Source organism: Chaetomium fimeti (genome assembly GCF_033439085.1).
Source record: "Chaetomium fimeti strain CBS 168.71 chromosome Unknown B0H64scaffold_3, whole genome shotgun sequence".
NCBI lineage: Eukaryota > Fungi > Ascomycota > Sordariomycetes > Sordariales > Chaetomiaceae > Chaetomium > Chaetomium fimeti.
Genome location: NW_026944331.1, coordinates 4592674 through 4610240, shown reverse-complemented (window position 1 = coordinate 4610240; position 17567 = coordinate 4592674). Strand labels below are relative to the sequence as shown.

Sequence of the window (17567 nt, the reverse complement as noted above, 5' to 3'; positions counted from 1 at the left end):
TTATCGGGTGGACGGGGCGCAGTACACAACCTCGAGCGCCGTGAGACGCCCGCTCTGAGGATCCATCTTCCTCAGAATGCCCTCGCATCGGTATACAAAACGTATGGGGGTCAATGTGCCGCAGTCGTCCAGCAAGCTCTTCAATGTGATGCTTTGTGGGCTGATGACTGTGGAGAGGTCGACAGGTTCTGTAACCAGGCGATCGCCCGATCCCGCTTGTACCATGACCTTTGCGCTGGTGTAGCGCATGATCTGTGTCTCGTGGATGTTGGTGAATCGACCAGCATCCAACTCGAGCCTGGCCGAATTCGCCACAGTGGTGCCGCTCTCTGCGTCTATGGCCCTGCGAAGCACACGCATGCTGTCCAAAGGCCCGGCCGCCGCATTCGACTTTAACGCCCGGGTCTCGGAGGACTCGACAATCACCGGGTCCAACACGCTGCGACTGATGAGGATGATGAGATACCAAGAAGGATCAAACCGCCCCTGCCACTGCATGCTTCCAACTCAGCCATCAATATGTCGAGAGTCTTCTTCATGATCGCGTATTTCCATTTTCCAACCTTTAAAAACCTCGGGGTCTCGGGTACCGATCCGAGGGAAGAAGCCGCCATTTCCAGCTGCGAGATTGCTTGCAGCAGCGCGCCGTTGAATTCTGAAGCAGCGTGAAGTGGCATTGGGCCAATTCGTCCATCAAGTGCCCCCGGCCCGCCACTCAGCGCAGGAACCTCAGCTGGGTTTCCAATTTCACCCACACGGTCTCCAAGACGGTCACCTTCTTTGCCATATCTTCTTCGGCATGTTTATACGCTCTACATATCGACAAGGCCTTATTCGCGAGCCTGGACGTCGTACGCGTGAGTCCTCAAGACTGGGTAACTGGCGCGGGCCAAACGCGCCAACTCACTTAATGCAACCGTCTGCAACCCCGACAATGGCAAGGATTAGTTCAGCAGACATGATCGTTGGGTCTGGTGATTAATGTGTCAAAGAGAAAGACAGGGGATGTTTGTGGTGCGGGAACTCGATGCGTTCGATGATGTATTGACAACCTGGAACCTATCTCTTTTTGATGTTAATTAGGTATTCATTGCAACTGAAGACGCTCACATACATGCCACATTGTTTGGCTACGCCGTTAATAAAACTGAGACTAAATTGCTATTTTGTGCGGTAGCTGAGCTGGAAAGTGGTATATTACTGCGTTCCAAGCCCATTCATTCAACTTGTCTTGCCACCAGCCGAAGCAAACGGTTGTTGCACACCAAGTACTTCCTTGAAACCCTGGAAATCCTGTTTAATTATGTTCATTATTATTATTTTCGCTCCCTTTTCTTTTGCCTTTTTCACTGCTTCAGCTTCCCCCTTCTCGGCGTGAGCGGGAAAGGGAAACTCCTCCCCGACTCCACCGAAAGGGGTTGGCACCATGGAAGGCATGCGTCTTGTCTTGTCTTAGCCAGGTAGGGAGTTACCCCGCTAAGGATGACTTACCCCTCAATAAATCACGCAGGATTCCAAGATCGACTTCTCTCTCATTATCGCAATCGCTACCTAGGTACTCAAAGGACATCATAACGAGGTTCCCCTCCGAAAGTAGTGGAAGACTTCTCACCATGTCTGAGTCAAACCCCTCGCGGCTGTCGTCGCGCATGTCCAAACTAAACCCCTTCAAATCCAGAGGGAGGCGGGAAAATGATGAGGACGACGCAGGGGAGGAAATTGATGCCGCCACCTTCGCCGGCGGCGGTCTCAGCGCATCAACCGGCATCGCTCATCATCCTCTACGTGTCAGCACTGCCCTTCAATCCTTCCTCTTCCACGAGGGCGTATTGGGTAACGACGATGCCGACGACGCCAAAGGGCCGTTGTTGAAAACCCTTCTCGACAAACCGCTCGTTACGCCGCCAGCCCACCTCGTGGACAGATCGCATCCCCTGCCCGAGTATTTTATCAGCTCCAGTCACAACACGTATTTGATGTCCCATCAGCTTTTCGGCGCATCGTCAGCCGCCGCATATGAAACGACGCTCAAGGCTGGGGCGCGGTGCATCGAGATTGACGCGTGGTGAGTACCTATATCTCGACTGCTTCTGCACTCCAGTCTTACCCCTCCCCCAGCCACCCTCAGCAACGCGTTCGACAAACCAGTAACAAGTTGCGGGAATAGACAAAGATTTTATTAACTATTTTCTCAGGGACAACTCCGATGACGGCATGGAACCAAAGGTGACGCATGGCTACACGCTCGTCTCAAACATTCCCTTTCGAGTAGTGTGTGAGACGGTACGCGATGTCGTCGACCACGAAGAAACGGTCTCGCGAGCCCGGGGGTATGCCCCGGCGCCAATCCTGGTATCACTGGAGAATCACTGTGACCAGAGCGGACAGCTCCGCCTCGTTGATATTATGAAGGAGGTTTGGGGCGACCGGTTGCTCAGCGCCCCGGTTCGCCAAAAAGGCCATGAAGAACAAGAAGGCGGCGATCCCGTCCGGCTCGAAGATCTGGGTTCCAAGATTGCCGTCATTGTTGAGTTCCATCTGCCAGATGAGGTGGACGACTCCAGCGCCTCCTCATCCAGCTCCAGCGACTCTGAGGAGGAGAAGCAAGCGCGTCAGGAGTATAAAACAAAGAAAAACGCTGCGCCACCGCCTATCATCATCCCTGAACTGGCCGAGCTCGGTGTCTATGCGCAATCCGTCAAGCCACGCGATACTTCCTGGTACATCGAGGGCAAAGTCAAGGATGGCCCTCCTGAGCATCATTTGATCAACGTTTCCGAGTCGGGGCTGGCCAAGCATACTGGGGATCACGCGCCGGAGATCGCGCGCCACAATGCCCGTCATCTCATGCGTGTGTACCCTAAAGGAACCCGGATATCATCCCGTAATCTTTCCCCGGTGCCGTTCTGGGCCGTCGGCGCCCAGATTTGCGCTCTCAACTGGCAAACATTCGGCGCGAGCATGCAGATAAACGACGCCCTCTTTGCTGGCACCGCTGGATACGTACTGAAACCCCCCGCTCTTCGCCACGGTGGTAGTGGTGTGCTCTCGTCCCACAGCCGCCGGAAGACGATACGGCTCCACGTTGCCGGTGCCACTGATGTTCCGCTCCCTGCTGATCGTGAAGTTGACGACCTGAAGCCGTACTTGACGTGCACACTCCTCCAACCGGGGACCGGGGCTGAGCTAATCAAAGTCAAGCGGAAAACGGGGATATATCACAAGCGAAACGCCTTGACTCGCTCATTCCTCGGTTCCGTCGGCGGTACCGGTGAAAATCCCGTGGCAACGGACCCAGTATGGGACGAGACCCTCGAATGGGAATTCGATGACAACGAGTTGGTATTCGTCAGGATGCTCATCAAGAGCGATGCGACCTTCTCAAGCAACCCCATTCTAGGCGTCGCCGCGGTTCGCCTGTTATACCTTGATCCCGAAGCTGGCTGGACGTTTGTGCGGATGTTGGATCTCAAAGGTCACGAAACTGGGTGCTCATTACTTGTCAAATTCGACATCCAAGATGCGTAGTAGACTGGGTCGTTCGGGGAGAGTGTAGGTCTAATGGCCGGAAGGATAAGACCAGAACCGAGACGGAGTGAACTGATAGAGCAGGTCTGTATTTGGCTAGAGAAGGAAATAGCTGAAAAAATACGAAGCTTTTCGGGCTTTGTTCCCTAGTACGAGCTTTGACATGTTAATCCCATCTCTCCCTTGATTATCACATGCAGTGCCAAGACGATCCGCAAGGTTTGTTCCTCGGTACCTGTAGTGTATCCTAAATTACCTCCGCTCCTCACTTCCCAACTTGTTCTTCTCCTCCTGCCTCCCACCTCGTCTTCCTCGGTGTACAAGCCTACCTAGGTACCTAGTCGTCCACTTTCACTTTTACACCACATAATCGTCGGACTATGTCTTCTTTACGGGTACCATTTACGGCCGACTCGACCGTGTTGGCTTGCTCCATCGGCGCGAGCATCGTCTACCTCACCATGGTCCGCTCCCCGCCGAGCGGCCTACGCATGATAGTCAAAACGGCCTCGACAGCGCTGCTCTCTGCCCTGGTATTCATCCAAGGTGGGCCGCTTCTCTTGGCTGGAGCGCTGGCGCTAGGATCAGTAGGCGACGCCTTTCTTGCGTGGGACGACGACACTTCTTTCCTCTATGGGCTTGCCAACTTTTTGGTTGCCCACATCTTCTATATTGTTCTGTTCTTCGGGAGGGACACCGACCGATCCGTATTGTTCCAGAGCTTGCTTGGAAGCTGGCGAGCCGTGGCTGCGGGACTTTTGTCCTTGTTGGTCCCCGTCATGATCGCTTTGTTGATGCCGCGGCTCGATACAGCACTCCGACTTCCAGTGGTTCTATACTCGTTTACCATTTTTGTCATGGTCCTTACCGCTCTCACGTCAAACAGCGGCCAGGTCATTTCCGGCAGCCTCATGTTTTCAACCTCAGATGCCATCCTTGCAGCAGATCGGTTTTTGGTTCCCAGTCCCTCGACGCACCGCGCCTGGATGCAACATGCCGTCTGGGTCCTCTATTATTCCGGTCAGTTGCTCATCGCCCTGGGAGTCCTGGTCCCTGGTACGGTATTGTGAGCGGCAAGAGAGGGAGCAAGACCGGCCCGGGGGGGGGGGGGGGGGTATGTCGTTCCAGAAGGGCCCAGGACAATGAAATGCTTCGGCATGCGTCCTTATGAATATGGTATATATTAGCCAATACTACCGCGTAGGCCTTTGGAACCTAGGTATTATGGTAATTTATGTTATCACCCAAGGTCTTGGAGATGTAGTCACGGTCAGCTCTTCAGGCTGCCAGCTGACCACATGAATTGTTGCTGTTCCCATACGCCCCCACCCCTCCTGCCTTGCCCGCTAGAAACCGCATCGCTCACCGCATTCTTCCTCTACCTTACCATTCTTCGCTACAGTTGACACGAAATGTGGGCCATAGCTTCTTTCACAAATAGCGCTCTAACTTCCTTAAAGATTCCCCAAGCACCTAATATGAGCCCCTCTCCCTCTTATTCCGTAAACATTGTTAGTGTTGGCCTGACGTTGTTAGCATGGCTCTCGCTGAGTTATCTTCGGAGACTAGTGCACGGTCTCCTATGTTTGTAAAGACCCTTAAGAGAAGCTGCCTAGGACTTAGGAGGTAGGAGCAAAGTGCCCGTGCGCTTACAGGAGAAGAGACTCTTGAAATTCACACACCTAGTTCTAGTTCGGTTTGACGTGGGGAAAAGCATTAAACGCGGTGCCAATCCCGTTCCATCTAGTGGGCAAAATGACGAGAGATGGTCCAGCTTCACCGGGTGAGGTGCTTCATCGTGAGCGTGACACTCATTCCAGAACATTTAGAACATATCAGGCGGTTCAAACACACGAGAAACGGGAAGGGGGGTCACAGTCTGCCCCATGATGGCCTCTGTGGGCCACCATCAAACCTTTCCGCCGAGTTCATTTTTTACAAGTTCCGCTATTCAGGTCCCAGCTCACGCTACCACTAAACGAGATGCAAAGAAGGGCAAGGTGGAAACGAGGCCGGTGGAGCAAGACCATGGCCTGAACCCTCAGATCCGACATCGGCTCGGGAACGACCGGCTCGGCCAAAGTTCCTTTCGAAGAAGGCCCAGGCCACATGGCAGTCCCGAAATAGAATTCGCGCACATCTTATCTGATCGAGCCCTGGTCCTGTGGGCGGGGGTAGAAGTGGGGTAAACAGGGGATGCCGGATCTGATAACTATAAACGGAGCATCGAAGCGAAACGAGAGCAACTTCAGCATGCCGAGGCCCCCACCAGTCTTGACCACATAGGTATGACAAATTTCACTTCTTCCGGCTTGGCCAGTGAATTCATGTGCAGGCTTAGGTAAAGATAACACCCGATAGCCGGGCTGTCTCCCATTCATCTCAGGCCTGCGTGATAATGTAGATTCGATAGTCTGATTCTAGCCGGTCGGCGGCGGTTTTGGACCGGGGAAACAGAAGTACCGCGGTACCTAGGTGGGTGGGTGCTAAATTCTGCGCCATTTACGACGAAGATGTAGAGACAGAGACGGATACGAGCGAGAATTACTGTGTAAAATGTGCGATGGGCTACGGGACAGGGTTACCCGATGATGCTGCGAGGAACCGGTCCACTCCTCATCTTAGCTGGGCCCGGGTTTGTGGTCAATGGTAAGCTTGTTGCAGATGGGTCGACGCATTGGGTTTGATGTAGGATCCGCCTGACTGGTAGGAGCTGGGTGAACGATGGGCTGCATTCCTTTCTAGGAGCAGTACCCGAACCAACCAACCACCCTGTGATCGGCCATGTCGTTTTCCAAAAAGTCTCAAAACAATTCGAAGGTCCCAAGCTCTCTCCAAGTTCACGGTTCTCATTACCGCACTCCCACGATCCCCTCGATCCATCTGTCCCTTCCGCCATCAACCGCTCCGGTCCAGTCCAGTCAACATGGTCCACGCCGTGCTCCCCGCGCTGATCCCGGACATCCGGAAGATCTACGAGGCCTACTTTGCTTCCTTTGACAACGAGCAGATGGGCAATATTATGTTGGGGATCCTATTCCCGGGCGGGGTCGATTCCGAAGAGTTCCGGGCCGCACATGCGGCGGGCACCCTGGATTGGTGGCACAAGAGCGACACGCAATACACGTACAAATGCGTCGACATGGACACGGCCGAGATTGTGGGTATGGGTCTCATCGACGTGTACATCAAACCCCGAACGGAGGAGGAACGCAAGAACGGGGGCGTTCCGTGGTTGGCGGGCGAGCAGCGGGAGCGGGCCGAGAAGGTGTTGAACCCGCTGTGGGAGGTGCGCGAGAAGCTGTTCGGCGGGCGACCGTATATCTGTGAGTTGGTGTCGGAAACAAATGGAAAAAAGACACACAAAGCCCAACACATCGGACTGTACTAGACACTCGCTAACAGCACCTTCAGATACTCATGTCATCGGCGTCGCGCCAGAGCACCAAGGGAAGAAGGCCGGGGCTGCCATCGTGTCATTCGGAATTGACCTTTGCAACCGCACCGGGCTGCCCATGTACTTTGAAGCCTCTCCGACCTCGGTTAACATGTATGAGAAGTTCGGTTACGAAAGGCTAGACGAGACCATTGTTCACAAAGCGGAGCTGCTCGGTACCGAGAAGGACGTCGTGGTGCCCCTCATGGTGCGGATGCCCAAAAGAGCGGGCGGCATGACCTTTCGCGAGTGGAGGGAGAAAGGGTACCCCGACTTCGGCAAACTCGGCACCCCGGCAGCGACCTCCGGTTTCCCACTTCTCAGCTGGAAGCAATTGTTCAAAATAATGTTGGCCAAACTGGGTTTGCAAGGTTTGTGGCGTCAGAAATAATGAAACGATTTGGGTGGGGGTTTATGGGTTTATTCTCCCAGGGGTAAATAGATACCTTGTGTGTGTGTCTTTTCTTGTCTCGGTACCTATGTAACTGTTACTGGCGCGTGTTCAACCCGACGAGGAGTCACACACGCCAGGACTTGTTCCGGGACTCGCCGGGATCATTTATCAGATCATCAGATATTCCGAAACTGTATTAGCGCCGGGAAAGGTGGAACCCTGAACCCTGTTGTCATGCATGTGAAGAGGGCGCATCAGTCAGCGGAGGGCAACAATATCAGTCAGCGGGGTGTATCAGTCACCGAAACTCGTGTACTAAGCGGCGAGATACTGACTGGCTTGGCTGCCTCCGTGGCCTCGACGCGCGATCACTTGCGTAAGTCGAGCTTGGTCAACTTTGGTTTCGCTTTTGCTTTAACCAGCGTCCTGGAGTGCTGGGCAGACTCATCACTCAATTAAATCTCCCCACCATTTCCTCTGTCAAAAAGCACCAAGCATGGCACTCGAACGCATTAAGAAGGTGGCCCTCTTCACCCGGTTAATCGCCTACGGTTTCCGTATCTATTTCGGAGTCTTGCGTCGCGCCTTGTCAGGCAAGTTTGCTGCACTCACTGCACCGAAGGCAATCCCGCCCGCCGACCCCTCCGAAGTAAAGAATGTGGTGGTTGTCGGCGCCGCCTTCGCCGGCTACATCGCTTCCCACATCCTCGCCTCGTCGCTCCCACGGGATGGCCGGTACCGACTCATTGTCATCGAACCAAACAGTCACTTCAACTTCACATGGGTGCTGCCGCGCTTCTCGGTGATCAGCGGCCACGAGCACAAGGCATTCATCCCCTACTCCCCGTCATTCTTTTCCAAGAGCCCAAAGGGCATGGTTCAGTGGGTACGAGACCGGGTGACAAGTGTGCGGAGCCACAGCGTCGTCCTGCGCAGCGGCGATGAGATTCCCTACGAGTTCCTCATTATTGCGACGGGGTCAACAGTCCCGCACGGGTTACCGTCCCGGATTGGCGCGGAGAACCGGGAAGACGGCATAGAGATTCTCAAGGCGATGCAAGCTCGCATCAAGGCAGCAACCCGAATCGTTGTCGCAGGGGGGGGTGCCGCCGGCGTCGAGCTGGCCACCGATGCCAAAAATCAATATCCGGATAAATCAGTCACTCTCGTGCACTCGCGACAGGCGGTGATGCATCGTTTCGGACCAGGGCTTCAAAAGGGTGCTTTGGACGGCCTGCAGAAACTGGGCGTCGATGTTATCCTCGGCGAGAGAGTCGATCCACAAAGCGTCGACGGCAAGTTCATCACACTCGCCTCCGGGCGCGAGATCGAGTGCGACTGCTTCGTAAGTACCCCTTATGAGGTTTGCCCCCACAGGAAGGAAGGTCGCGTTGGCTGACACAGCAACGGACAGATCAACTGCACGGGTCAAAAGCCGGCATCAGGGTTAATCGAGGACCTCGCGCCCAAGACCATCACCTCGTCTGGCCACATCCGAGTGAAACCGACACTACAGATCGACGATGACTCGCTTCCCAACATTTTCGTATGCGGCGACGTTGCCGATACCAAGGTCGCCAACATGAACTCGAGAATTGCAGGACAACAAGCCGAGATCGCAGCAGACAACATCGTCCTAGCCGCCAGGGGGAAGAAGCCGAGTTATACGTATGAACCGGGGTGGGCCGAGCAAGTCATCAAGTTGACCCTTGGAATGGTGAGCGCGACCTTCCGGTAAACGTCTTGATCCCCCAATACTGACCGTGGTGATGAACAGGGTCATTCTATCACTCACTTTGGGGACGGGAAGTCCGAGTTGTTATTTTCCCACCGGGAAACCGATCCCGCTTTGATGTGCGCCGGGGCTTGGCGATCCCTAGGGGCGAAGCCATTTGAGGACACAGGCGTGTATAGTAGTCCTTCATACGAAGGTACGAAGTAGAGAAGGACCTTATGTAACTCAGGATGATATCCCAAGGCCGTGGCTGGTGGCACCGGCCGACGCGCTTGGCGGGGGGGATGCTAGAGCCTCCCTTTCGTTTTTCCTTCTATTTCCAACTTTCCCCCTTTATCATATAAAGTAGTAGCAGACTTTCTCACCCAACCAGCCTAGCCCAAGCACAGTCGTCGGTAGGTAGTAGTGTAAGTGGATGGCGCTTGGCCTTGTTGTGGAGGGCAGCCGTAACGTGTTTTCCATCATTAGTATCACGCAAAGGCCACAAAATACATTATGCTACTTCCTAGACAAGCGCTGGATGAGTGGTCATTGTACAAGAATGTGAATTCGGTAGGCAGGTATCTTCTCTGTTTCTCATGGGTAGGTAGGTGGTTATCATCCAGTTCCAGTTGGGCATTGTTTATTCACTTGCGCCCCAACGCTTTCCTCTCTGTCATCACAATTGAAGTCCCACTCAAGCAGAGGAACTACCCGTCGCCAGAATATCGCTGCGCCTCTTGAGCCACTCAACCTGTTCCAACTCCAGGATGGATTCCGGCTCTGACCAGCGGCTGAGAAGCTCTGCTGCAAAGTCCTCGAACTTCTTCTGGAGGACCTGGAGGCACGCCGGATGGAGGACTCTCGGCGCGGGAACGCGCCCAGGCTGCAAGCCGTGGATACAGCGAATCGTGTATAGCAAATCGCTAACGGACGAAGGGAAATCCTTGACCTGCGGTGGTATGTTTTCGGCGCCGACCTCCTTGATACGCTCCGAGATATACATGTTTATCGTGATTCCGCATAGTGGGCGATACACCGAGTCACGATCGGAAACGGATCCGATCAGCTCCTCAATGGCGGCGGCCGCCACAGGAGTATACCCGGGAATGGACGAGGGGTCAAATATAGGCTGCCGGCAGGGGTCGTCGTTGTTAAGGTCGTTTATCATCTGACCGAAAAAGTCCAGGGCGGCCTGGATGCCCGCCTCCCGGCGCTTTGCCGCCACGCCAAACAGTCCTGGAAGCGCCGGGAACCTATCGACCGGGCACTTCCGCGCCTCGGCGAGCAACTCCTCCACTATCGCCGCTGATATGTTCGAGTCGTAGACGAGCTTCCGGGTGTAATCCTCCACGCGCCCCACGGCTCCCAGCTGCCAAGCCAGGTTGAGCCGCTCCGCGATCTCGGGATCGATGGCGTCCTGGCCGCCGATGCGAGAGGGCGGGAGGGCGTGGACGAGCCAGTCGGAGACGAAGGGCCGGAGGAGGGGCAGGACGCCGTACTTGTCGGCCGCGGCGACGATCTTGGCCATCTCCGTGCAAACACCGTGCTCGCTGGGGTCGGACCACGTCGGCACCCAGCGCGGCTGCTCGTGGTGGCTGTGGCACCGTGGGCCCCGGCGGCCTTGCGGCGATTGGTCTTCTTGGCGCTTTTGCGGGCCATTGTAGGTCAGTTGGCGGTTGTTTGGAGATGAAGGTGGGATCAGTACGATGATGAGTAGGAGCAAAGACTGACGATCTGAGGAAGTGTGGTCTAGTCTGGTTCTGAGCCTTTTTTTGGTTTGTTGTGGGAGTAATGGAGGGAATTTATATGCGAGGATTCATGAGGGGTCTGATGTTGTTCTGTGTCTTCTTGGGAATCAAGTTTTGGTGCGCAGAACAAGTGTGGCGGCTGTTGTGGTCGTGGACACTTCAGTTGTGTTCCGTTTGCCGTGGGGATTGGAAACTTCCAGTCAGATAATGACGCCTGACCATGGTTTCATCAAGGATCATATGGTTAATGGAATCAACAAACCTGCCGGATAACCAATGGAAATGCCGGCTGTAAACCGGATGCCCGCTTGTTGATTGCCTGACTTTCTGTCGACAGGCTTTCGTCCGATAAGGTCACCGCCCACCACCCACAAGTCCCCCGAATTGAGCCCACATTCATTGATTGTGAACAAACACCGCTTGTAGATTAGGTTCGTTGGGTTGCCGTTCGGCAAAGTCCTTAGCTACCTAGATGCCCCAGCAAACGAAATCGCGGCTATGGAATTTGTGCGGGCAAATACCACCATCTCAGTACCCAAGAGTAGGTGTCAACCTACCTATCTTGATTTTAATTAGGTACGCGGTCCAACTCACTTAATAGTACCGCATATTTACGAGCCACGGCCCGACGGGTCAGCCCATATTCTTATAGCGCAGGTCCCGGGGACGGTACTTTCCTCCACCCCCCCCCCCCCCCCCGGAAATGAAAGGTACCTACCGAAAGGAGCGTGCTGCCGGGGAGGTGATCTGGCTGGGGGCAGGGTCCTTTGGATATGTGTAATCAAGCAATTGATGAGACTATCAACCTATCCCTATCCCAATCTCGCCACCTGGGCGTCCCCCCTAACAAACGAACACCCAGGTCAACAGGCGAGTGCGGCACCCGGCACTACTATCCAAACTAAGAGATGCCACCGACCCCCGCCAGACCCTAGTCATCTCTTTCGCTATGCCAATCACAGCCTCACTAATCGAGATGAGTCGTGTTGAATAACCGATTGCCAGTATCAGTGCCTCCTCGGCCCTGGAACCGATTCTCCGAAAGGCGCAATGCAACCATGCTCAGGGCCCTGTCCGTCTCGAGGATTCGGCCCAGTAGCCCCTCAGGCGCGATCGACTGTGACTGGACGACGCCAGCAATCGCCACAATGGCGATGGTCGCGTCGAGGCTGCGGATCCGCTGCACGAATTCCACTATCGACTTCCCGCTATTCACCACCGAGTCCACCAGCACGACTGTTCGCTGCCCCTTGATGTGCTGAGGTCTCAGCTCGTCCGGCTGCTTCGCGTGAACAAACATGGCGCAGGGCAACGCGTCATTCACTCCCTCGGCCATGGGCTCCCCGCCACGCATCAACGCGACTATGGTCGTCTTATTCTCGTGCCGGACGCGATGCCCCTCCGTACCGTGGCCTTGCACGTGCGGAATATCGTACTGTTCTAAGCCAACGAGATCGGCTAGAAACGATGTTGCCAGGTACCATCCGACCCGCCTATGGACCCTCCGCAGACCGGGACCAGACACTCTCACGTCTCGAGTCGGTGTCATAAGAAGCTTCGTCGCCTTCTGGTCTGTGGCGTGACGGATGCGGTCCTTGGCGCCACGGTGGCGAACCAGCGCTTCGAGGAGCTCCCCATCTGTGAGTCGCACCTGCGGAAGCCTGGTTGTGTCCAACCGCGGTGGTGCATCGCGCGGCAACAGCACCTGGGAAGCTCGGAGACCACGCTCGTCGATAGCGTTCTGCAGGCGCTCATCCATTGATCTACTCCGTGAACACTCGTCTCCCACCACAACAAGAGCCTGGTGGGCTTCATGCATCATCGGAAGATCCAGCGGGCTGTCTCCAACAGCCCAGGTATACAGTCCATGGACGTCACGCATCCGGGCAACCAACGCTCCTTTAACCTCGGCCGTCATGACAAAGCCATCCGGAATGCGGCCGCCGCCGACCACCTGAACGGCCTCGGACAGTCCCACCTTGGCCAACACCATTTCCCAAACGAGGCGCAATCCACATGTCACCACCACTGCCACAATATGACGATGCTTCGCTGCATGCTTCAGGAGGGACAGCATTTCCGGGTGCAGCGTCACAGACGATGCGATAGTCTCGCAAATAGCGTTGAACTCGTCTCGGGAAGTATGCTCTTCGTAAAGAAGCATTGCCTGGCGAAAGGCCGTGTAGGTGTATCCAAGCGGACTGCCGAACAAAGCACTCAAAGAGCCAGCATCTGCGGTCGAGAAAGCCAGGCGAGAAGTAGATTCGGCGATGGCTTCCCAGAACAGGAGCCCTGTGTCATCGGGCGCCAAAGTCTTGTCGGCATCCAGGACCAGTGCCGTCTGCAGCTCGGCGTGCTGCTGTTGATGAGCATCAAGGAGACTGTCAAGGCGGTCTTTGGCGCAGGCAAGGTTGTGCTCTTCGGTGTGCTGGCGGAAGTCTAACATCATCGCCGCAACCGCATCAATGTCCTCAGTTGGGTAGGCCACCGACGTAAACAGGATTCCGTGGTTGCGACAGAGACGGCGCAGCTCCATCTTTTCAGCCTCCTGCCAAGTGTGCAGGTGCTGAACGGAGGCGGGCTCCCGTGCCCGTGAGTCGTCCAGCTCGCGCCATCTTGCCACCGTCTCCGGAAGGGTGTTGAGGTAGATGATGTGTGTGTACGTGTCCAAGTCGCTCTGCGTGTGCACTGTGTGCCCGATCCCGTCCCCTTCGGGCCAGAACATAAAGTGGCCGGCGACAATGGCAGTCCGCCCACTTTCGGCACTTTCCTTTCCGATTGCCTCGATAGCAACCTGGCGCCATCGTGTCTTTTCCTCTTCAGTGGCGCGCTGAAAGTTATCGAGGCCTCCAGGGACAAGTGAGGCGATCACGGCGGATCCGTCAAAGAAGGAGAACTGTGTATCGACCAGCTTGCTCTTCAGATTCCGCAGCAGGGTCGATTTTCCAGCTCCAGGGACGCCATAGAGTCCAATCACAATGGGTTTTGTCCGAGACATGGCAAGGTAAAAGGGGTTGGAATAAGTCAAGATGTGCGAGTAAGTTCTAGGCGCAAGCTGGCTAGCAACGACAAGGTCTTCCTGGTGTCGCGCTTCCCTTCACTTTATACTGCTCTCGTCGCCGGTCTGGTCGCCAGAGCCCCAGGCAGCCTCCCTTCTACGGCGTCGGCGTTTGTCAAACGGATGTTGCTACAGTGTAGGCCTCCCTGCTTCTAGGCAAATCAAGACAACACACCAACAAGTGGGCTGCCGCTTCAGGGGTAACACGATGCCGGGCAACGGCTCAAGAAATTAATCTGCCAATGAGTGAGTCCATGGGCCGTCAGCCTCGTGTCAGCGTAGTACGTAGAAGCGGGAGGTTCTACGTCGGTGAGAACTTAAGCCAACCCGTGGCGTCAATGTCCCCTTGTTCACCATTCACCGTCATCGTGCCACGTCCCGAAAGCCCGATGGTCACACATGGCTCACCCCCGGTCCGTTGAGGCCTACGAGGAAAGGCTCAACTCGCCTATCACTCATCATGAAGTAATTATACTCGAGGCGATATACTGTCGCCCACGGGTTGCCAGACACCATGAGACCAAAGAGGATATGCAGCCACCCAGAGCATATGATTTCCGAAGTGCGCAACGTTGTCAGAATTGATTGTCGTCAAACGGCCACATGTCCAGGACACCACTAATTAGTGGCTTGGTTAAGAGGGAACTCAAGAAGCCTAGCTGGGTCAACGGCCTCGCACAGAGAGAAGGCGGACATGCCAAGACATGGGCATACTAAAAAAAAAAAAAAAAAAAAAAAAAAAAAAACAAGAAATTGCATGTTGTGTGGTTGTTATCTTTTTTTCTCTCGGCCGTTCTTTCTGGGATTTCCTGGCTTGATCCACACACGCGTGCCTCGCCTGCGCGCCTGGCGCGAGTTGGTCTTGCCAAGCAGCACGGGAAGACAGGGGTCAGAGTGGACAACCAAACACGGGTTGCGGCACGACAAAATTGATTTTGTTCATTTCATCACCCCCACACTCAAATGCAAGTCAGCGCGTTGGCGTCCTTGGCCGCTTGAATCCTGGCACCGGACGTTGAAACCGAAAATGGCCGTGCACCGATGACGCAGAAGCGCAGGATCGCAGGCAGGCGATCAGGAGCGCAAGATGGAGAAACAGCACGTGCTGTGTTATTTTTACACGAGTTGGTACTTCGGAGACGAAACCCGCGAGTGGAAGCGATGCTACTGATTGAAGTTTGGGATCTCGAACGGACTGACTGTTTCGACTCGAGTCCGTCCTTCGCAAATCGCGATGCAATCTTCAAAGTGCGTTTGGACCCTTTCGTCCGCGAGTCCAACGTCAACCCTCACACCCTCATCACATGCCACCCCGTCCGTCTCGAGCCCGTTCCCTCACTCGCTCCTCCCCGACCACCCTCTTCTGGACGGGCAATCGGGTGTGGGCTCCCACACGGCTGGGTTCGGGCCAGTCTTGAGCCAGTCTCCAATCGACCCCACTGAAATGCAACAATGAGGGACGAAGCGAGCGAAGCAGCGCCCAAGTCCGATCCTCACCCCTGCCAGCAGGAACCTGTTATCAGTACGTAATTGGTAAAAGAGTGGAGGAGCAGGGCACCATCCTTTGCCTCGGGGGAATTTCTGCATTCAAGGAAACTGGAACAAAACCGAACGGTCGTTGCCTCAAATACATCAGCCCCGGAAGAGGAGAAAAAAAGAAACAAACAAAAAAAAAAGGGAAAAGAAATACACAGTACATATCACATACGGGCCACAACGACCTCCATCACCACTTTTCGCGCCGTTATCCCGCCATGAGCGCCCACGCCGAACCCGCCCCGCCCAGCGCCATTGAGGCGCACGGGTCGTCTGGGCACGAGTCGTCGGACGATGGCGATGCGATGCTCGCAGCCATGGGCTACAAGGCCGAGCTGGTGCGCACACGATCAACCTGGCACGTCGCCTTCATGTCGTTCGTGCTTGCCTCTATCCCCTACGGCCTGGCCACCACACTGTACTATCCTCTGCAGGGGGGTGGGCCAGTCGTCGTCGTCTGGGGTTGGCTGCTCGTCAGTCTCATCATCCTCTGCACCGCCTCGTCCTTGGGCGAGATCACGTCCGTCTACCCGACCGCCGGCGGCGTCTACTACCAGACCTTCATGCTCGCCCCGGCCAACTTCCGGAGGGTTGCCGCCTACATCTGCGGCTGGGCCTATGTCGTCGGCAACATCACCATCACCCTGGCCGTGCAGTTCGGAACCACCCTCTTCTTCGTCGCCTGCGTCAATGTCTTTGAGAAGGAGCCCGACGTGGGCGTGTGGGAGGGCGAGACCTACCAGGTGTTCCTGGTCTTCCTGGCCATCACTCTGTTGTGCAATGCCATCTCTGCTTTGGGCAACCGCTGGCTGCATCTGTTGGATGTAAGCCGCCCCGACCCCCTTGCCCCCCACCCACCCCCATCACCTGTGAAGTCGTGTCTTTGTGTTGGCGTTGCTGCAGTGAATTCCCGGCTGACAGAGACCCTTCTAGACCTTTGCCATTTTCTGGACTTTCGCTGGTCTCCTCGCCATCCTCATCACCGTCTTAGCCGTTGCCAAAGAGGGTAGGCGCCACGCCGATTTCGCCCTCGGCGGCTTCGAGGTCACCTCTGGATGGCCCGCCGGCTGGTCTTTCTGCGTCGGCCTGCTCCACGCTGCTTACGCCACCTCATCGACCGGCATGGTCATCTCCATGTGCGAAGAGGTCCAGCACCCGGCCACCCAGGTGCCCAAAGCCATGGTGATCACCATCATCATCAACACCATCGGCGGCCTGCTGTTCCTCGTGCCCCTCATGTTTGTGCTACCTGACCTTGCCATGCTCGTCGCGCTCCCCTCAGGCCAACCCGTACCCACCATCATCAAGTCCGCCGTGGGCTCCTCGGGCGCCGCTATTGCGCTGCTGATCCCCCTCATGGTGCTCGCCATCCTCTGCGGTGTAGCTTGCACCACGGCCGCCTCGCGCTGCACCTGGGCCTTTGCCCGTGACGGCGCCATCCCGGGCTCCAAGTGGTGGAAGCAGGTGCACCCCAAGCTAGACCTGCCCCTCAACGCCATGATGCTCTCCATGGCCATCCAGATCGTGCTAGGCGTCATCTACTTTGGCTCCTATACCGCGTTCAATGCCTTTTCGGGTGTCGGTGTCATCTCCTTGACCGTGTCCTATGCCGCCCCCATTGCCGTCTCCATGTTGGAGGGGCGCGCCCACGTAAAGGGGGCCAAATTCTCCCTCGGCAAGATCGGCTGGTTTTGCAACACCATCGCCATTGGTACGTACTCCATTCTGCGTTATTTTCTTCCTTCTACTGGTACTTCCTGCTAACGGGATCCAGCCTGGTCGATCCTCGCCGTCCCCCTTTTCTGCATGCCCGCTTACCTCCCCGTCACCGCTGCCAGTGTCAACTACGCCCCCGTCGTGTTTGTCGGCTTCGTTGTCATTGCATTTGCGTGGTACGCCGTCTGGGGCCGCAAGAACTACCGCGGCCCGCCGACAGAGAGTCTCGGAGAAGACCCCACGCAGAGTGAGCATACCGTTGGCGGGCCCAAAAAGGACTAGCAAGGGCTACTTCCTTGTGCCATGTATAATTTCCGCGTATTATGTTTCAACGTATGATAAGTCGCGAGGCGTTTTGGCGTCGCATGTCGCATGTCGAAGGGGTCCATTCAACACACCGCGGGCCCGTTTCCGAGCAGATACCCCCTTTTTTA

At 55.7% G+C, this 17567-nt stretch overlaps 8 protein-coding genes across 8 annotated transcripts; 5 read left to right on the top strand and 3 right to left on the bottom strand.

Annotated features, from left to right (window-relative positions):
* B0H64DRAFT_441503 (uncharacterized protein) lies at positions 1–498 on the bottom strand (the record flags this gene model as incomplete). Its single annotated transcript, XM_062806577.1, has 1 exon — positions 1–498. The coding sequence occupies one exon, from the start codon at positions 496–498 to the stop codon at positions 1–3; it is 498 nt and encodes a 165-aa protein (XP_062661618.1).
* Positions 499–1153: 655 nt separating this feature from the next.
* Positions 1154–3715, top strand: B0H64DRAFT_393917 (PLC-like phosphodiesterase). Its single transcript, XM_062803673.1, has 2 exons — positions 1154–2065; positions 2196–3715. Exons 1-2 carry the CDS (start codon positions 1614–1616, stop codon positions 3526–3528), a joined length of 1785 nt encoding a protein of 594 aa, XP_062661617.1. The 5' UTR covers positions 1154–1613; the 3' UTR covers positions 3529–3715.
* Positions 3716–3813: 98 nt separating this feature from the next.
* B0H64DRAFT_393915 (YhhN-like protein) lies at positions 3814–4630 on the top strand. Its single transcript, XM_062803672.1, has one exon. The coding sequence runs from the start codon at positions 3909–3911 to the stop codon at positions 4596–4598; it is 690 nt and encodes a 229-aa protein (XP_062661616.1). The 5' UTR covers positions 3814–3908; the 3' UTR covers positions 4599–4630.
* Positions 4631–6454: 1824 nt separating this feature from the next.
* Positions 6455–7355, top strand: B0H64DRAFT_416899 (putative GNAT family acetyltransferase; the record flags this gene model as incomplete). Its single annotated transcript, XM_062805202.1, has 3 exons — positions 6455–6854; positions 6943–7272; positions 7336–7355. The coding sequence occupies 3 exons, from the start codon at positions 6455–6457 to the stop codon at positions 7353–7355; spliced, it is 750 nt and encodes a 249-aa protein (XP_062661615.1).
* A 369-nt stretch (positions 7356–7724) lies between these two features.
* On the top strand, positions 7725–9596 carry B0H64DRAFT_431897 (uncharacterized protein). Its single transcript, XM_062805989.1, has 3 exons — positions 7725–8703; positions 8773–9075; positions 9136–9596. The coding sequence occupies exons 1-3, from the start codon at positions 7855–7857 to the stop codon at positions 9298–9300; spliced, it is 1317 nt and encodes a 438-aa protein (XP_062661614.1). The 5' UTR covers positions 7725–7854; the 3' UTR covers positions 9301–9596.
* Positions 9597–9769: 173 nt separating this feature from the next.
* Positions 9770–10666, bottom strand: B0H64DRAFT_321060 (uncharacterized protein; the record flags this gene model as incomplete). The annotated part of the gene is made up of 1 exon (XM_062800488.1): positions 9770–10666. A coding segment is annotated over one exon (897 nt), but the record flags the coding sequence as incomplete, so codon positions are not given.
* Positions 10667–11639: 973 nt separating this feature from the next.
* On the bottom strand, positions 11640–13821 carry B0H64DRAFT_340248 (uracil phosphoribosyltransferase-domain-containing protein; the record flags this gene model as incomplete). The annotated part of the gene is made up of 1 exon (XM_062801226.1): positions 11640–13821. One exon carries the CDS (start codon positions 13819–13821, stop codon positions 11791–11793), a length of 2031 nt encoding a protein of 676 aa, XP_062661612.1. The 3' UTR covers positions 11640–11790.
* A 1659-nt stretch (positions 13822–15480) lies between these two features.
* Positions 15481–17544, top strand: B0H64DRAFT_137634 (amino acid/polyamine transporter I). The gene is made up of 3 exons (XM_062798238.1): positions 15481–16241; positions 16351–17128; positions 17192–17544. The coding sequence occupies exons 1-3, from the start codon at positions 15636–15638 to the stop codon at positions 17413–17415; spliced, it is 1608 nt and encodes a 535-aa protein (XP_062661611.1). The 5' UTR covers positions 15481–15635; the 3' UTR covers positions 17416–17544.
* The last annotated feature ends 23 nt before the right edge of the window (positions 17545–17567 follow it).

Bases quoted from the DNA above. Each gene is read 5' to 3' on its own strand.
- B0H64DRAFT_393917 (XM_062803673.1), top strand. From the start codon at position 1,614: ATGTCTGAGTCAAACCCCTCGCGGCTGTCGTCGCGCATGTCCAAACTA. The intron at 2,066-2,195 runs GTGAGTACCTAT...CTATTTTCTCAG, and splicing joins TGCATCGAGATTGACGCGTG to GGACAACTCCGATGACGGCA.
- B0H64DRAFT_393915 (XM_062803672.1), top strand. From the start codon at position 3,909: ATGTCTTCTTTACGGGTACCATTTACGGCCGACTCGACCGTGTTGGCT.
- B0H64DRAFT_431897 (XM_062805989.1), top strand. From the start codon at position 7,855: ATGGCACTCGAACGCATTAAGAAGGTGGCCCTCTTCACCCGGTTAATC. The intron at 8,704-8,772 runs GTAAGTACCCCT...AGCAACGGACAG, and splicing joins AGATCGAGTGCGACTGCTTC to ATCAACTGCACGGGTCAAAA. The intron at 9,076-9,135 runs GTGAGCGCGACC...GGTGATGAACAG, and splicing joins TCAAGTTGACCCTTGGAATG to GGTCATTCTATCACTCACTT.
- B0H64DRAFT_137634 (XM_062798238.1), top strand. From the start codon at position 15,636: ATGAGCGCCCACGCCGAACCCGCCCCGCCCAGCGCCATTGAGGCGCAC. The intron at 16,242-16,350 runs GTAAGCCGCCCC...AGACCCTTCTAG, and splicing joins GCTGGCTGCATCTGTTGGAT to ACCTTTGCCATTTTCTGGAC. The intron at 17,129-17,191 runs GTACGTACTCCA...AACGGGATCCAG, and splicing joins TTGCAACACCATCGCCATTG to CCTGGTCGATCCTCGCCGTC.